Source organism: Orycteropus afer, unplaced genomic scaffold (assembly GCF_000298275.1).
Source record: "Orycteropus afer afer isolate SDZICR_OR568_19922 unplaced genomic scaffold, OryAfe1.0 scaffold00059, whole genome shotgun sequence".
Lineage (NCBI taxonomy): Eukaryota > Metazoa > Chordata > Mammalia > Tubulidentata > Orycteropodidae > Orycteropus > Orycteropus afer.
Genome location: NW_006921646.1, coordinates 6,288,977 through 6,306,764, shown reverse-complemented (window position 1 = coordinate 6,306,764; position 17,788 = coordinate 6,288,977). Strand labels below are relative to the sequence as shown.

The window sequence follows — 17,788 nt, the reverse complement described above, 5'->3', positions numbered from 1 at the left end:
AACCCCATAATCTGTGAGTTCTGTGTGGCCACTGCAGCGAATTATCGAACCCAGGAGAGAGGTGGTGGGTGCTTTGGGAGGAACAGTTGGAGAAAGGGCTGGAGGGAGGCAGCATGTCTGGCCTGGCAGGAATAGGCCTTGGGTTACTGCTGGTAATCCTGTCTTCCTCTTGTGGAATTAAGAGAAGGTCAGAACATGTGGCCTCCTTGCTGTTTTTGCAAATGTACACATCAGAAAAACAAAAGGTCTCCCCTCAGAGCTAATGATCATGAAAAACATTCAGATCTTTCTCTCTGCAGACTACAGGGTCTGGCAATCTCTCTCTCTAATGCCCACTTGCCCAGTTTGCAGATCTCTTGGGATGGTAACTGGCATTCACACCTAACATATGTCCTTTTTAAGTCTCCTTCAGAGGGACTCTTTGCAGCATTCCCATCCAGGGCTTTCAGTATGCTGCACCCTCACTGGTCAGTCCTATCACAGCCTCCTCTGTTCTGTCCACCTCCTGCCCTTGACCTCTTCTGTGAAGCAGGCCAGGGTGCAGGCCCTGCTCTCTTCCCTTCTTGGTCTGCATTCATTTCCTCAGGGAATCTCTTCCAGTCTCCTGGGTTTACATACCATCCTAGATATTTACGTCCAGTCCAAATCTCTCTCTTTCAAATTCCAGACTCAAGTTTTGTCTACTCTACATCACCACTGACATGTCTAATGGTATTTCAGGCTCAACTTGCCCCAAGCTGGATTCCTAATCTTCCCAGTGAACCTGATCATCCTACAGACTTTTCTATAAACTATAGAGTCATTCTGACTCATCTCTTTCTGTCATTCTCTATACTCAGTTTGTCAGGAAATCCTGATGGCTCTACTTTCAAAATATATTCAAAATCTGACCACTTCCCACATTTCCATTGATATCACCCTCGTCAAGCCACTCTAAACTCTCACCTGAGGACTGTAGTAGCCTCCTAGGTGGTCTCTCTGCTACCACCCTTGCCAACACCTACAATCTACATAGAAGTCAGAGAGATCCTTTTAAAATATAAGTCAGATCACATCACTCCTCTGCTGAAGACCCTGTCATGTCTTCCCTTTCATTCAGCATAAAAGCCAAAGTTCTTACAGTGGCTACAAAGTCTTTGGTGGTCTGGGTCCCTTGTGACCTTACCTCTTTCTACTCTTCCCCTGATTTGTCTGCTCCAAGCCACACCAGTCTCCATCACGGATCCTGGAACAGCCCAGGCACACTGCTGCCTACACACTCTTCCCCACAGTTGTCCACCTGGCTGGTTCTCTCACCTTCCTTATATCTTTCCTCACTGGTCAAATGTACAAATCAGGAAAACAAACCTTAAACAAACCAAGAAGGTGAGCCTACACCGACTACCTTATTTGAAATTACAACCAGTTTCTTCCCTATCACCTAATTATCCCATGTTCCCTTTCCCCACTTCTTCATTTTGTACATCTCCATCTCTTATCATCTTCTGTGGTGCTATGAATTGCTTGGTATGGCCCTTCCAGCTATTGGGTGGGACTATGCAAATGTGACGTGTCTGTGGCTCACCAAAGGGATTAGACAGCTTGCTAATAATGCCAATAAGGTACATGACACCTTTATGGGGGTGGGACTACACAAATATGATGTATGGAACCCTAACGTGGAGGTTGGTCAGTTTTGCCATCCCGCTAGGCTTAAAATAAGCCACCCAGAAGTGGGTAGTAGGGGGTAACCTCATTATCATCAAGAGAGAAGAGCCAGGAGCAGAGTGTGTCCTTTGAATCTGTGATCTCTGTGCTGAATCTCCTTGATTCAGAAGACAGAGAGCTGTGGCACTGTAGATGGGAGAGACAGTGAGAAGAAGTGGCAGAAAAATAGCAGTAGTAGAGGCAGCAGAATCAAGAGACCAGCATGAGATAGAGCAGTGGGCTTCCCAACCCACAGAGCAAGAAAGCTGAGTGCCTTCAGGCAAGAGTCTTATGGAATTGTAGGGTACCTCTCTGGGCACCTACTGGCAGAGCTAAAAGAGCATTTTAACACTTGCCTGAGCAAGGCAGAGGCCAAGTGGCCATGGGACACCAAGAGGCCAAGGGCCAGAGTGCGGCATACATGAAGGTACTGCTAAGGAGAGGCTGTCCTGATCAAAGAACTGTATCCTGAGTTGGTTTGATCCTGAATTATAACCTGTTACTTCCCTAATATACCCCATAATCGTGAGTATCCTCTGTGAGTTCTGTGTGGCCACTGCAATGAATTACGGAACTTCGGAGAGAAGTAGAGAGTGCTGTGGAAAGGACAGTTGGTGTCAGAAATGATAGAAATGTTGGTGGGTGGAGGCATGTCTGACTTCTGCCTCACAGGAGTCAGCCTTGGGCTGTTGATCTTGATCTTTCTCCCCTCTTATGACGTTAGAGGAGGTCAGATGCCACACCCACACCATTTTTGTATCTTCTAACATTCTTCTTAATTTACTTGACACTTTTGTTTATCGTATATTCCCCCCAACTAGAATGTAACCTGTGTGAGAACACAGATCTCTGCTTCATTTCCTGACATGTCCTGTGCATAGCACATGGCAGATAATAAATACTTGTCAATGAATGAATGAAAGATCTAGTCCTGCCTCATTGCCCTGCAGTCTTATGGGCACTAAAGCCCTTTTCATATTGCAAGAACACTGTGACCAATGGCTTTTTGCCAGCTGGGAAGGGCAACCTCTTCTGAGCACACCTTCTCCTTTCCTCTTCCCAGCCAGGTACTTGCTTTGGGCCCTTCTGTCCGTATAGCCCTACAAATGGGCTAATTCCCAGGCTGAGCTCTTGGCCACTCACCTGAAAGTCCTCCTCATCCAAGATCTCTTTCCTCCACTTGATCAAGAAGGCTGCACACACGTAAAGATGGAAATGGGAGAACCCTTCTGGTTCAGACTAGAAAGGAAAAAAAAACAGGTCTCTAAGCCCTGACAAGGAGCTGGCTCTGGTCCTCTCAGCTCCACTCCTCCTAGAAAGTGGGAAAGCAGCACAACAGCGCTTTCATGGTGGGGCAAACAGAGTCCTGACAGCCTTCAGCAGAGCCCTGTCCATGATGCTAAGGCAGGCAGAGAAGGAGGAAGGTAGTGCATGTTGGGGCACTTCTCACAGCTATATTCCACACCAGGACAAAGTGCCAGGCTCCTCAGAGACAGCCTGGCACAGAGAGGGCAAGGGATCACTTCATACCTGGTATGTGTCCCACAGGCGGATGGTGCAGCGAAGGGGAAGCTCCCGCATAAGCAGGTTGTTCATCCAACGAAAGGCAAACTGTAGGTATTCAACCTCGTACTTCCTGAAGTGTTTATGCACCTGCTCTGAAACAGGAAGTGCCATTGGTCCCAGGGTACAAGCTAGGGGATCACAGCCTGAAAGATTCACATGGACTAAATACTGGCAATTTCCATTTCTTATCATGCCCTGCCCCTGGAGAAGATGACACAAAAAGGGCAAATAGGCACCTGACTGTCCTTTTCATTTGATTTCAACATTTCACAGCAACACTGCATGGCAAACATACACACAGCCCTTAACTCAGTTTGCCATGTACTGGAACTATTTCAACATCCCATAGCAATGCTCTAGGTGCCTCTCCTCCTTCACAGGGCTGTTCTGGCCAAAAAAGTAGGAGACATAAGGCTCTCTTGGCTGCTTAACATGATTACTCATCAGAGAAAGACTCCGAGAAAGAATGGAGGGCACCTTGGCCATCCTCCCACTGGTGAGGAATTCCTCTTCAGCTTCCTTGACAGATGGTCGGCCAGCAGGTACTTAAACATCGCCAGTGGAAGAGGCTCACAGACTCCACATAAGGACAGCCCTCTCCACTGATGCCTTCAGTAATTCACCAGAAAGGGCAACTCCATATGAAACAGAAATTAGCTGCCTCCTAAATCCCACCCCTTGGTGATAGTGTGGTATTCTGGAGGAACCAAAACAAACCTGTTCCCTAGTCTACATGACAGTTCTTCAAATAAAGCTTACAAGTTTTCTTTGTTAAGGAGCTCTGGTGGCTTCATGCCTAAGGCATTTGTCTGCTAACCAGAAGGTTGGTGGTTCAAATCCACCAGCCACTCTGTACAAGAAAGACCGGGCAATCTATTTCTGTAAAGATTTACCACCTTGGAAACCCAAAGGGGATCGCTATGAGTTGGAATCAACTAGATGGCAGTGAGTTTTGAGTTTTCTTTGCTTGTTTTTAAATCATTATCCCCCTCAGCTTCCTAATCTATAAAATGAGGACAATCATTCATTCCTCAGGGGGTCTAGGGAGAATAAAATGAGAAAATAAAAGTCATGGTTATAACAGCACCTGGCACATGGTAAATACTTAATAAAATTTTTGGAAGAACTATTAACAGTATTTATTACTGGGAGTAGGATTTGAAGGAGAGAGGATTTTTATTTTTTATTTTGTGTTTTTTTCTGAATTGCCCCAATTTTTATAATGAGTAGGTGTTACTTTTGTAATTTATATATATATATACGTATATATCTATCTATGTATCTGTGTATATACATAGGTCTTTGTAAGGGCATAAAAAACAGTGTAGAAAGTGGCAGAAACTACCATCTCTGTTCTTTGGAACCCGTCTGATTGCTGGCTTCCATTAGTAGTTTAGAAGCCTGTTTGGGGCAGTACGCCCTGTACCAAGCTCCAGGTGAGGGACTCGAGAGTCCTGGATATAGGCTCTGCGGTGGGTGGGTGAGGGGAACAACCAGGGGAGACTGACAGCTGGGTAAGGCTGATAAGACACTAAGGAGAAAACATCACACATACGATGTACACAAAGCAACTATGAATATGCAAATGAGCCAGGAGAAGTGAAATCCTTAGTTATAAAAGGAAGGTGGAGTGAGTGGAACAAATCAGGAAAGGTATTCATGACAAGAAAACTTGGGAAAGGATAAACATGTAGCTTTTGTATAGGAAAACAAAAAGCATGACTGGATGAAACAGAAAATCCATGATTGGGAAAACTAGGAAATGAGGGTGATAAGCTGGTGTGGTTAACTGGTAGAGTCATGAAGAAGCTGCTACAACTGAACTGGTGCTAGAGGTATCACTTAACAGAAGTGGCTATTAGAAGTGTGCTCTTTGGAAACTTAATTCTGACTTCTCTCCGTGGAACTCAGGTTCTTCATCAGTCAATAGTAGGCCTTCACCAGTTCTCTTTTAGTTCTAACATTCCATGATTCCAGTAGAGTCAAGAAATTTCTACAATGGCTCCTGTTCTTCAAAGATATTCTGCTCCAGGGAAGAGCCACATCTCAATGCCTCTAATCCAATATAGGTCATAGAAAACTGTGGAAAGTCCTGGAGTATGAGTCAGACTTGAGGGCTCTGCTTTGGTCAAGCCCAGTAGTCCTGAGTTACATCACCACATAAAGAATAAGGTGAGACTACAGACTTGATACTGAAAGCAACTAAGAGCCACAGAAGGTTTCAGAACAGAAGAGGGATGTGACTAAACAGTGCTTTAGAAAGATGAGCCCAATAGTTATGTGATAGATGATTTGGAAGAGGAAATAGTATGGAAGAGGCAAGTTCTTGTAGGAAATCTAGGAATGGCTGGAACTGGAATTGTGGACAAAGAAATAGAGAAGTTGGGTGAATTTGAGGGGAGGTGCTGAAGGGTCACTGACAGAACCTGGTGATAAAAAACTAAAGGGAAAGAAGAATTTGAGATAACAGCAGAGTTCTCATCTCACTTTTTTGTTGAGATGTGCAAGGATGATGGTGCTACCAACAGCTATGAGTGGATTAGAAAGGGTCATGGGTAGGAGAGAGGCTTAGGAGAATAACCACAAGTATAACTGGTTCATGCTGGGAATTGTACTGTGCTACTGCTAGAGAATTCTTCTTTCTCTAGACTTACCATCAATCCGGCTGACAAGCTCTTCCAGTGCCTTGACCTTCTTTTGGATGCCCGGTTGTGCAAAGGTGTAGTTATCCTGCAAGTAACAAAGAGCCCAGGATTAGCAGCAACTCCAAATAGTTGTGCTTCGACCTCAAGATGTATTTTAAAAACTGGTGCCAATGGCTAATGACAGTGTTTTGGGGAACAAAATAATCTACAGGCAATTAAGAGTATGGTGTGGTTAACTGGTAGAGTATGGGGGAATGCCTAACAGAGCTACACATTGTGGAGGTAAATCCATGTGGCTCGAAGTTATAAAGTTGTAAAGCCAGCAAAAAAGACAGATTATGGATAGACCAAAAAGGAAGAGGAGGAGCCATGCTAGGTATGTGGCTCTGTCTTTAGTAGAAGAGTAGTAAGGAAGCCAACGGCCTTCAGGGAGGCCCTGCACTCAGATATGCCCTTGAGGGTGGAAGCAGCTCACCTGGATTCCATCCAGCAGCTTGCTCATGCACCAAAAACTGTCAGCTTCAATGCTTCGAAGCATGTCCTGAGACAAGTTGGTCACATCAAAGTTCTCCACATCCTCTTCTGTAAAACAAAAGGTGAAGAAAGTCCAGAGGTCTAATCTAAAAAATGGAGAGAGAAAGATAGAGTCTAGGATCTTCAAAGGAGTCCTTTTAGGCCAGTGGAGAACCAGGCTAACCTGATGCCAAGGAATGATGGATTCCCTTCTCCACCCCTTGTTAGGTGGGCAGATGTGTCCCAGGGAATTTTGTGAGGTCATTATAACACTGAACATACCACTGTCGCATCAACCTGTTGGATCCAACATCTCTTTTCCTTCCTCTACATTTCTTCATTCAGTTTTAGAAAAATACCATTCAGACCTCATGTTTGATGAGCTACACTCAGCTCCCTGGAGGAGGTCAGGAAGAATCCTTCAGTTTTACAAGTTCAGTGAGCTGTCTAGCACTGCTATATGTAGTGAGGAGAGCTGGGATCAGAGAGTCCCTATGGTTCATTTTAAAGAAGGAATCTCCAAATTTGACAAGGCAGACTCACTGCCTCACCACTCAAAAGTGAAGATGTAGAATTGAAGGAAGAAGACCCAAGCCTGTGGATGCTTCTAGGATTTAATTCCACCAAGTTGGCAGTTCCCAGGATGGGTTCTGCAGAACATCAACCCTGTAGGATACTCAAGAAAAAAAGAGGTTTCATAGACAAGTGTGGTTGAAAAATGCTGCATAATGTGTCCCCATCTTGGAGATTCACAAAGAGCATAGGGTACAAAGTGCCTGAAGAGTTGTATGAAATTCTGCATTAAATAAATCCACTAACTCTGTTTATCTAGCATATTCCAAACTTGGTCAGCTATGGAACCTCTGACGGTATAGTGCCTAAGGCATTTGACTGCTAACCAGAAGGTTGGTGGTTCAAATCCACCAGCCACTCCTCAGAAGGAAGATTTGGCAATCTACTTCTGTAGTGACACCACCTTGGAAACCCAAGGAGGGGTTGCTATGAGTTGGCTCCAACTTGATGGCAGTGAGTTTGGTTTTGGTTTTTGATTTACTAGCTTCTCATGGAAACCCCACACTAAGTAACAGGAGTGAAGTTCTTCCCTTGTTTTTCTTTTCTGCTGCAGAAAAGAGGACATAGTAAGAAAGGGTTTCCTTGCCCAACAAGACAGGCTACCAACACACACAGGCCACTATATACTTATTAGAGGCCATACATGGAAACGTTCAGGCCCTTGAGTTCTGCACCAAGGCAGCTTTCCTCCTTAGACCCACAAGCCCTGTACAGGATGTTCACTGCAGTCCCTTGTGCTGCAGAGAGACATAGGCATCTAACGAAACATATTCAGAATCCAGCCCTTCTATTTATGAGAATTATTACAAAGACCGATAACCAAACCTTCTAGTGTCAACATGCAACCTGGATTGTTATACTGTTAAAAGAGCCATTATTTATGGCCACCAAAGGCTATAAGTAAAATAAATAAATAGAAGAAACTTGGGGAGGGTAGGCCTTGGGAATAATCTAAAAGTCTGGCTCAAAGTACAGCCAGTTAGTATACGTAAGGACAGTGCCTGGTACACAGTGGGCACAATATAGTTCTTTTAGATGAAGTCTGTTAGGAATTTATAATGACATGGGAAAGCATGTCATGGTGTTAAGGGGAAACAGCAAGGTACACAATTATTTATGGTATAATCATAACTACTGTACACACAATATTTATGTGTATTTATATAAGCACAGAGGAAAACAAAATCTATCATAAGGTTTACATTTCTTATCCCTAGGTGGTGGGGATAAAGGAATTTAATTTTCTTTAAGCTTTATGAGACTTTTCAAAATTTCTAAAATAAGCATAATTTATATAATCAGAGAAAAATGCACATTACTTTGGAAAAAAAGAAGAGCTATAATTGACTATGTCTGTCTTTTATCACCAAAAAAGAATAGAAGATTTTGTAAAATAACACTAAACTTGCAGAAACTAATAATTTATATACTCTACAAAAGTCATTTGAGAAATCACATTAAAAAAACTTTCTATGAAATATCATCTTCCTTTTTTTAGGCGACCATATACGTATTATTAATTCAGCTAATGATATTGTGGTATAAGACCCAGCTTAGAATTTCCCTTTTTCTCTGTGCTTCCTATTACATTCTGAGATCCTTCCGTGTTGTAGTACATGCATCCAGCCCATTACTCTATGGTGTTTAAACCACAGTTTATGCATTCATTCCCCAAAAAATGGATACCCAGGTTACCTCAACTCCCACTACCACAAGCAATGCCACAGGAATTTTCCCCTTCAATCCCATACAAAAACTGCTCTGGGTCACAGGTCCATGTGGACTTAAGCTGACTGTACCACTAGGCTGCATGCCAGGACCAGCCTCAGCATCTTTCACTCACTCCCACCAGCAATGCAAAAACAGTGCATAAGGAAGGAGTGTGTCATGTCCTTATTAATAAGCATGGCAGCTCATACTAGCCTATTCTAAGCAGCAGCTCCCCCTTTATGAGAACAGAGTTGTAGGAAAAAAAGTGAAACTGACAAGGAAGGCTCAAGGTAAAAACCACCTCCTCTGATCATGTACAATTCCCACATGAAGATCCAGACCACCATAAGAATTTGAAGACTGTCTTCCACTTGGGCATTCTCTGATTCCAGAACATTGCAGCAGGAAACAACTGGGGATGGCAACCACAGATGGCAAAGCAAAAAGGTAGAAAGAGCCAGGATCCCTGATAATGCGGAACACAAGTTGTCGTATCAGCCCTGGTGACTTGTGGGTTTCTTTTTTTGTTGTTGTTGCTGTCAGAAAAATGCACACTAAAGTCATGAAGTTAAGAGCACAGATCCTGGAGCCAGAATGCATAGCTCACATCCTAGCTCCACTCACTAGTTACATGAATTTACCTTCTTTGCCTTGATTCCTTATCTGTTAAGGTGGCAATATTAGTACCAAGGTCATAGGATACTGTATGAATTAAATGAGTTAATATATGAAAAGTGCTAAGGACAGTTCCTGGTGCAATATAAAACCAAAAAAAAAAAACCCCAACAAACCCAAATTCACTGCCATTGAGTCAATTCGACTCATAGCGACCCCTCCTTGGGTTTCTGAGGTGGTATCTCTATGGAAGTAGATTGCCCAATAGTATAAATGTTACCTATTATCATGATTATTGTTATTACAAAATAATAAACTTTTGTTTGAGCCACTGTTACTTTGGATCTCTGTTATTTGCAGCCAAACCTAATGCTAACATCATCCCAAATCACAACCAAACCCTAATTACCACTCCAAAAATGTACTTAAAAATACATTAATTTTCAAAGCTTCCCACTCTCACCTTTTGGTCTTGAGTTGAAAAATGGATCTGTAATGTGTGGAGACCTTTTAGAAAGCAGGAAAATCTGACCATCAATAAAGTTGCTACTCTCAGTACCTGGACCCATTCCAAACCTTTAGTGGTTCAGGGAGCAAAGAGACCAACAAACAAGATGCTGAACCCTATTTAGGGGCTGCTGTTTCCCCACGTTCTGACCTAACATCTGGTCTGCCCATTAGCCATTTCCTTTCACAGATAGTGAGATGGTTAACCAGTATTTCAGAGAGTAAGAGGGAGGGTTTAGTTCTATTTTTCTGCCTGCTGGGAGGAAGAAATTCACACATTCAGTCAAAAACTGAGTTGACTAGCAAAAAGCAGCAGAAAAGGGGAGACCAAATGCTCTCTGAAAAGCTTCATTCAGCATAAACAATCTGTTCAGAAGGATTATTAGATGTCCCACTTGAGGATATTCAACATAAGTGAAAACAGACTGGGAAACCAGGCCTCCAATGATGTGGAGTCTTCAGTTTTCATTACAGAATAGATGGCAGCCAGGACTCAGGCTGGAGGCGATGGGATTTTAAGGGACACTCTGTGGCTATTTTAAGAGGCAAAACATGCAAAAGAGGATGTCTTAGTTCTCTAGTGCTGCTATAACAGCAATACCACAAGTGGATGGCTTTAACAAACAGAAATTTATGGTCTCACAGCCTGAATTCAGAGCACTGGCTCTAGGGGAAGGCCTTCTCTCTCTGTGTCAGCATGGGAGGTGTGTCCTTGTTTCTTTTCAGCATCTGTGGGCCCACTGTTCCTTGAAGATGTCTTGGCATCAATGTTCCCCTGGGCCTAGGAGTTTCACAGTGCAGGGACCCTAGGTCCAAAGGACATCGTTGCTTCCAGCTCATCTTTCTCGATGGTTCTGAGGTCCTTATTCTCTGCTTGTTTCTCTCTCCTTTTATCTCTTTTAAGATAAAAGGTGATTTAGGCCACACCCCAGGGAAACTCCCCTTACATTGGGTCAAGGCTGTGACCTGATTAAGGATACTCTTACAATGGATTGGCTGATCACATCAGATCACATCATGGGAGATGATTACATCATTACATGACTGCCAAATGACATTACATAACTGCCAATGAGAATCATGGTCCCACCAAGTTGACATATATTTCTGGGGGACACAATTCAATCCATAACCAAGGACAACAAAAGTTCCTTATAAAAATAAAATTGCCCACTCTGAGCTTGACAAAAACATGCCCATTTATTATTGATAAAATGTACCTGAGTAGGGGGTCCAGTCAACTGTTTATTTTTCTGAGAACTCTGAGTTCTGGGCCTGAATCAACTCAACATGTACTTTAAAAACTTGCTGATATGAAAAAGAATGAAGAAAACCAAGGGCACCTGGAAACAATCAGCTCTAGGACATGATGGACCTCAAGACCAGAAGAACTATATGGTGCCCAGCTACCAATGCTGACCACTTGGGAAGGGGTCAAAATTGGAGATCCTGGATAAAGTGGAAGGAAAAATGTGGAACAAAATTCAAAAATACAATAGTGACCAGAATTACTGGTCGGATAGAATCTGGTGGGACCCCCAAGACTATGGCCCTGGGATACACTTCAGGCCTGGGATAAAGCTCCCTCCCAAGGGCTGGTTTTCAGCCCAAAAATAATAAGACTTACATGCAGAACACTCAACCCAGGGCAATGCACTCACCTACTCTATGGAAATACATCCCTTGGAGCAATCGGCCATGGGGCACCAGAAGAGCAACATTCACATGAGGAAAAGCTAGACAGACAGGACTGCATAACTAAGAAGGGCACAGGGACTTGGGGAGTGGACACTGGGAAGGGAGAGGAGGAGAGTGGTTTAGGGTTGGGAATGCTAATTGGGGAGTAAAACCAAATGTACACAAACTGTTGAATGTAAAACAAATTCTGCTCCGTAAATTTGCACCTAAAGTGTGCACACACACATACATACACACAAAACCTCGCCGACAGCTTTTGGGGAGACTGATTTGGCTTAACCTGATGAGAATAATTTGTCCATTCACTGCTCTAGGAGTTTCTTCGGGAACCCCTGTGACTTCCCCACAGGTAACTTCTAGGCTTTATGATCTGTTAGGTCAGAAGCGTTCAGCCTGACTAGCAAGAGTGAGAGGATTCAAGGCATCAGACCAAGGATAGTGTCTCTATTTTTCAAAGCCTCCAGCTCGCCTAATTCATGTCTTTTTTTTTTTTTTTTTTTTTAAGCTGGATTCATTAGAGTACCTTGCATAATATTTTCTGGCCATAAAAGCAAACTTTTATGAGAAAAGGAAAAAAGAAATCTTTTCAGCCATATGTCTAAAGACTTTCATGAAGCAGGAACTTAAATATTTCACCCAGAAAAACACAGTTTTAAGAAAAGCATCATGAAATTCATTTGATCACCTGTGTATAATAATGTGTGGCTCAAGTGCTGTATAAACATATTGTTGGATGCTATTTATCTGATATTTTCAGGCAAGTACTTGATAGGAGTGCAATGACACCACCACAAACCTTTAGAGAGGCAGGAGAGGACACTCAGCTTAATGAGGAAACTCAATCTGCCTGACAAAGAAAGGAGAGTGAGGAGATCTCTGAAGAGGAGATCGTTGCTCCAGGGAGAAGGTCAGAGGAAAGACTTATTCTGAGGTGGCTGCAGAGTAGGTACCCACAGGGAGAGAAGGAGCTGACCACAGAGCCCTTCCTGACACTGTGCTTGTCAATCAGGGGAATGACTAAAAGGTAAACACTAACCTGGAATTATAAAAGAACTCTGGCTGTCTCCTCAGCCTGGGGGTAGCCTGAGTGTGTGTGTGTGGCATGATACTCTGGTTAAAATTAATTTTAAAAAACCACCACTACTTTTCCTTGGGTCTCTGTGTTACTTTTATTTAGTAAACATTAGAGGCTGCTGGCTAAAACAGGCTCTTGACACTGGCTATAGGACCCTAGATTATATGGCTCAAATTATATGAGTATTCAAGTCATATGGGCAAGGGGAAGGCAAGGCCCAGCACACTTACTATTCTAGGTCCTGCCCAAAGAAAGGCCACCCAAAGAGACAAGCAGCATGTCACTAAGGCATGGTGGATATGAACAGGCTCTGGGGAGTTCAGGGCACCTAATGCCAATGTCAGACCACAGAGAGGCTCCTCATCTAAGCTCAAACAGTTAGAACACGCTGGTACCTCAACTTCTGCTCTGTTACAAGTTCTCACTTATTCCTCATTTAGACAAGAGAGAGAGAGAGAGAGAGAGAGAGAGCAAGCCAAGTGTTTGTGAGCAAGCTGTTCTGTTCACTGCCAGGGAGAGAGCAGGCTAGGTCTGACAGTCCCAGAGATGACAAGCCACAACTAGCCCTTGAAGAACTTGCCTCTTCTAATGACAGGAAATTCAGCAGTGGACAGCCCACTGAATGCACACACGGCTCTCAAGTGTCAGCATTCTGGCTGTGCTAGCTCCACATACATGTCTGTTGCCAGGAGGAGCCTCAACCATTCCTCAACTGTCCATCAGATATGCGGCAGCATCATCTGTGAAGATGGGGCCAGGGCCATCTTGAGAAAAGGGTTAGAGTCTCAAATAGGGTATGAACTGAAACACTCAGCATTAACCTCATTCTTCTAGTCCTGCCAAACCAACAGCATTAAAATGGACAGTGGAATATCTTGACTATAAGATTTAATTTGCATAAAGTTTAGAAATAGGCAAAACTAACCTACGTGTTAGAAATCAGGGAAGTTGATACCCTTGCTGGGGGGTGGCGAGGTGGAAGGAACAGAGATGGGGACTGTAAGGGAACACAAAGGAACTTCAGAAGTGCTAGCAATGTTCTTTGTCTTGAGATGGGTGCTGCTTACACAGGTACATTCATTTTGGGGAAATTCACTGAGCTGTGCATGTATGATATATGCACTTTTCTAAATATATGTTATACTTTAACATAAGGCTTACATTTAAAAAAAAAAGGCAAAAAAGGGTGGGAATATAAAATGATGAATCACTGTGAAAAACATTTTGGCAGTTCACCCAAAAGTTAAAGACAGAATTACCATATGGTCCATTAATTCCACTCCTAGATATATATCCAAAAGAGGTGAAAGCAGAGATTCAATCAGATACTTGTACATCAATGTTCATTATAGTACTATTCACAATAGCCAAGTGTCCATCAACAGGTAAATGGAGAAAAAAAATGTAGTATATACATACAATGGAATACTATTCAGCCATAAAAAAGGAAGTTGTGATACATGTTACAACATGGATGAACTTTGAAAACATTATACTGAGTGAAATAAGTCAGCCACAAAAGGACAAATACTGCCTGATCCCACTAGAATAGGCAAATACATAGAGACAAAAATTTATTAGTGGTTACCAGGAGCTGGGGGAAATGGAGAAACAGGGAGTTATTGTTTAAGGAGCACTGAGTTTCTGTTTCAGGTGATGAAAACTTTTGGAAATGGATAAAGGTGATGATGGTTGTACAACATGATGAATATAATTAACGTTACTGAATTGTACACTTAAAAATAGTGTAATAGTAATTTTTTTTGTTATATATATTTTACCACAGTTAAGATTAAAAACAAAAATAAAAGGAAGGAATGTCCTCTTGGAACAATAATGAAAACCCATTATTACTCTAGAAGTTTGTCTAGTTCCATTGTTAGCCTTGTACATACTGTGATAGTTGGAGCTGTGTGTCAACTTGGCTGGACTACAATACTGAGTGGTTTAAGCAGTTGTGATGTGCGTTATTCCCATGATGAGATTGGATGTATATGTTCTGAACAGCCAATCTGTTGAAAGGGAGTTTCCCTAGGGGTGTGGCTTGCTTCCAATATATTTATGGACATCCTGGGAAAATGAGACACTCTTCTGTGGATCGGGATCCTCTTGTGCTGCCTACAACTGTCCATGAGCAAACAATCCACCATTTGGCCTAGTGATCTTGGATTAGTCATTCATCGGAGTCAACAGCCAGTATACTGCCCACCAACCCTGAGCTAGTCAGCCCCTGCAGCTGTGCAAGTCGGGAAAAGCCTCCAGCTTGATTTTGATCCAAGAAATTGGGACTTGCCAGCTTCTGTAAGTGTGAGAGTCATTTTCTTAAGATAAATTTCTCTTGCTCTCTCTAAGCTTTACTGGTTTTGCTTCTCTAGAGAACCCTGCCTAACAAACCTACTCAGATAGAGAAGAATAGGGTTGGGAGAGCAGATGACATGTGCAAAGAGTCAAATATGGGATGGGCAATGATGCCTGCCAGGAACTGAGAGCATGGACTTCGAGTATAATCCACAGTAACCCACGGTCCACGACCTGGGTACATGGGGAGGTTATTTCTCTGAAAATATGAGTGTTAACTATCAAAAATAACTGCATGGCTCACACTCTCACCCTCTTCAGGCCTTGGGTCACTACCATGTTTATAATGGCAACTTGCCTCCCCTTTCCATGCTGGCCAGCATGACATGTCCCTGTCTTCCTTTTCTACTCTGTTTCCTCTATAAAATCCATCACAGTCCAACAAATACTCTATTCTTTTTCAATATTTATATTGTCTGTTTCTACCCATTGGAACTTGAACTCCAAGAGATTTTTTTTCAAAAAGGTATAATCCACAGACTGCAAACTACATATAAATGCACAGTTCCCTAAGGTTTGTTTGTTTTTTTTTTTTTAAACTGTGATCTGGGTGAAAGTTTACAAAGCAAATTCATTTTCCATATAACAGTTTATAAACATTTTGTTTCATGACATTGACTGCAATCCCTATAATGTAACAGCTCTCTTCCCATTTCCTCCCTGTGCTTACCCTTTCCCTGAGTCCTTCTTGCCTATGCATTCCTGCCCTCTGAGTTATCTCCCTTTGCAAATGCTGCCCTTCTGATCTCCCACGGTTAATTATTCTAAGGAGTACACCTCCCTAGCCTAATTGTTTACCTCATAGGCCTGTCTATTGATTGGCTGAAAGGTAAGCCACAGACGTGAGTTCAATTCCAGGTCCACAGGGTCACTAGGGGACATAGTCTCAGGGCTTTCACCAGTCTCTATCAGACCAAGTAGGCCAGGTCTTCTTTATGATTTTGATTTTTGTTCCATATCGTCTCCCACTTTATCCAGGATCTCCTATTTTGATCCCTTTCTGAATAGTTGACAGTGGGAGCTGGGCACCATCTAACTCTTCTGGTCTCAGGGTCATGCAGGCTGAGGTTCTCATGGTCCACTAATCCCTTGGACTAATTGTTTCCATGTGTCTTATTTTCTTCATTCTTCTTTGCTCTGAATGAGAAGAGACCAATTGTTGCATCTTAGATGGCTGCTTACAAGCTTTTAAGACCCAGCCACTACTCACCAATGTAGAACAATGTTTTGTGCAGTATGTTACACCATTTGAGCTTGAGGTTCCCATGACTAAGGTCCCATGCCCATGGGCCCAGTGACTCACTCCCTCAGGGTATTTGGCTGTGGCTAAGAAGTTATTGCAAATTAGCTCCCTAAGTTTTGACAAATATATACATCCATGAGGAAAAAAAAAGCTCAAGTCCATTAGAAGAACTAGATGGTGTCTAACTACCATTACTGGACATTTTGATTGAAAATTCTATAGAAGAATCTCAATCAAAAGGGAGAAAATGAAGAACAGAATCTCAAATTCTCATGGACTCCAGACTTTCTGGAGCCATGGAAGATGGATGAACCCCTGAGACCAAGACTATTGCCTTGAGATAATTTTTAAACCTTAAACCAAAAATATCCCCTGAAGTCTTCTTAAAACCAAACAATAGTTTAGCTAGTAAAAATGTCTGCCTTGGGCATTATGCTCTTTTAAAAACCATCTATACCGAAGCAAACTGATATTACAACTCAAAAGATTAGATAGGAACCTTAGGAGGCAGTGAGTTTTGTTAATGTAGAAGGAAAAACTTAGAGAAGGAGAGTGAGAATGGTTGCACAACTCCAAGAATGTAATCAATTTCACAAAGTTGTACATGTAGAAACTGTTCTATCGGTGTATATTTTGCTGTATATATTCTCAAGTACAACAAAATAAAAAAAAATTAAAAACAAAAACCAAAAAATTACTCCAGTTCAAATAGAGAATACTTCCATCACCCCATGTGAGTTAAGGCTATGTGTTAACTTGGCTAGGCAAGATTCTAAGTGGTTTGGCAGTTATGATGTAGTTATCCCCCATAATGAGATCTAACGTAATCACCTCCATGAGGAGATCTGCTATGAGCAGCCAATCCATTGAAAGGGAGTTTCCTTCAGGGTGCAGCCTGCTTCTAGTATATATGGGAAAGCTCTGGGAAAGGTCTCTGGCTTTTTGCTTGGGATCCTGCATCTGGGTCACTGCTGTCTGAACCTGAACCAGTGGCCTGACATATTGCCTGCCAATCTTAGGTTCATCTGCCCCTCCAGATGCATGAGTCAGGAGAAGCCTCCAGCTTGACATCTGACCCATGGATGTGGGACTTGCCAGCCTCTACAACTGTGTGAGCCATTTCCTTGAGATAAATGTCTCTCTCTCTATATATATATACACACACATATATGTACACATACACGTTGTTGTTGTTAGGTGCCATCAAGTTGTTTCTGACTCATAGTGACCTCATGCACAGCAGAATGAAACACCGCCCAATCCTGCGCCAGCTCCATGATCTTTGCTATACTTGAGCCCATTGTTGCAGCCACCGTGTCAAACCATCTCATCAAAGGCCTTCCCCTCCTTCGTCGACCCTCCACCTTACCAAACATGACACCCTTCTCCAAGGAATGGTCCCTTCTGACAACATGACCAAAGTAGGTGAGACGAAGTCTGCCAATCCTCGCTTCCAAGGAGCATTCTGGCTGTACTTCCTCCAGGACAGATCTGTTAGTTCTTTTGGCAGTCCATGGTACTTTCAGCATTCTTCACCAGCACCACAACTCAAAAGCATCAACTCTTCTTCAGTCTTCTTTATTCATTGTCCAGCTCTCA

The 17,788-nt window shown here is 42.7% G+C and overlaps 1 protein-coding gene across 1 annotated transcript in view; it reads right to left on the bottom strand.

Annotated features, from left to right (window-relative positions):
• TBC1D22B (TBC1 domain family member 22B) overlaps positions 1-17,788 on the bottom strand; it is a 116,540-nt gene that overhangs the window by 26,804 nt on the left and 71,948 nt on the right. The window contains exons 10-13 of the mRNA XM_042780750.1: positions 6,373-6,479; positions 5,907-5,982; positions 3,217-3,344; positions 2,830-2,925 (exon numbers count right to left, since the gene is read on the bottom strand). Coding sequence (XP_042636684.1) covers positions 2,830-2,925; positions 3,217-3,344; positions 5,907-5,982; positions 6,373-6,479 — 407 coding nt within the window. The remainder of the gene's footprint in view (positions 1-2,829; positions 2,926-3,216; positions 3,345-5,906; positions 5,983-6,372; positions 6,480-17,788) is intronic.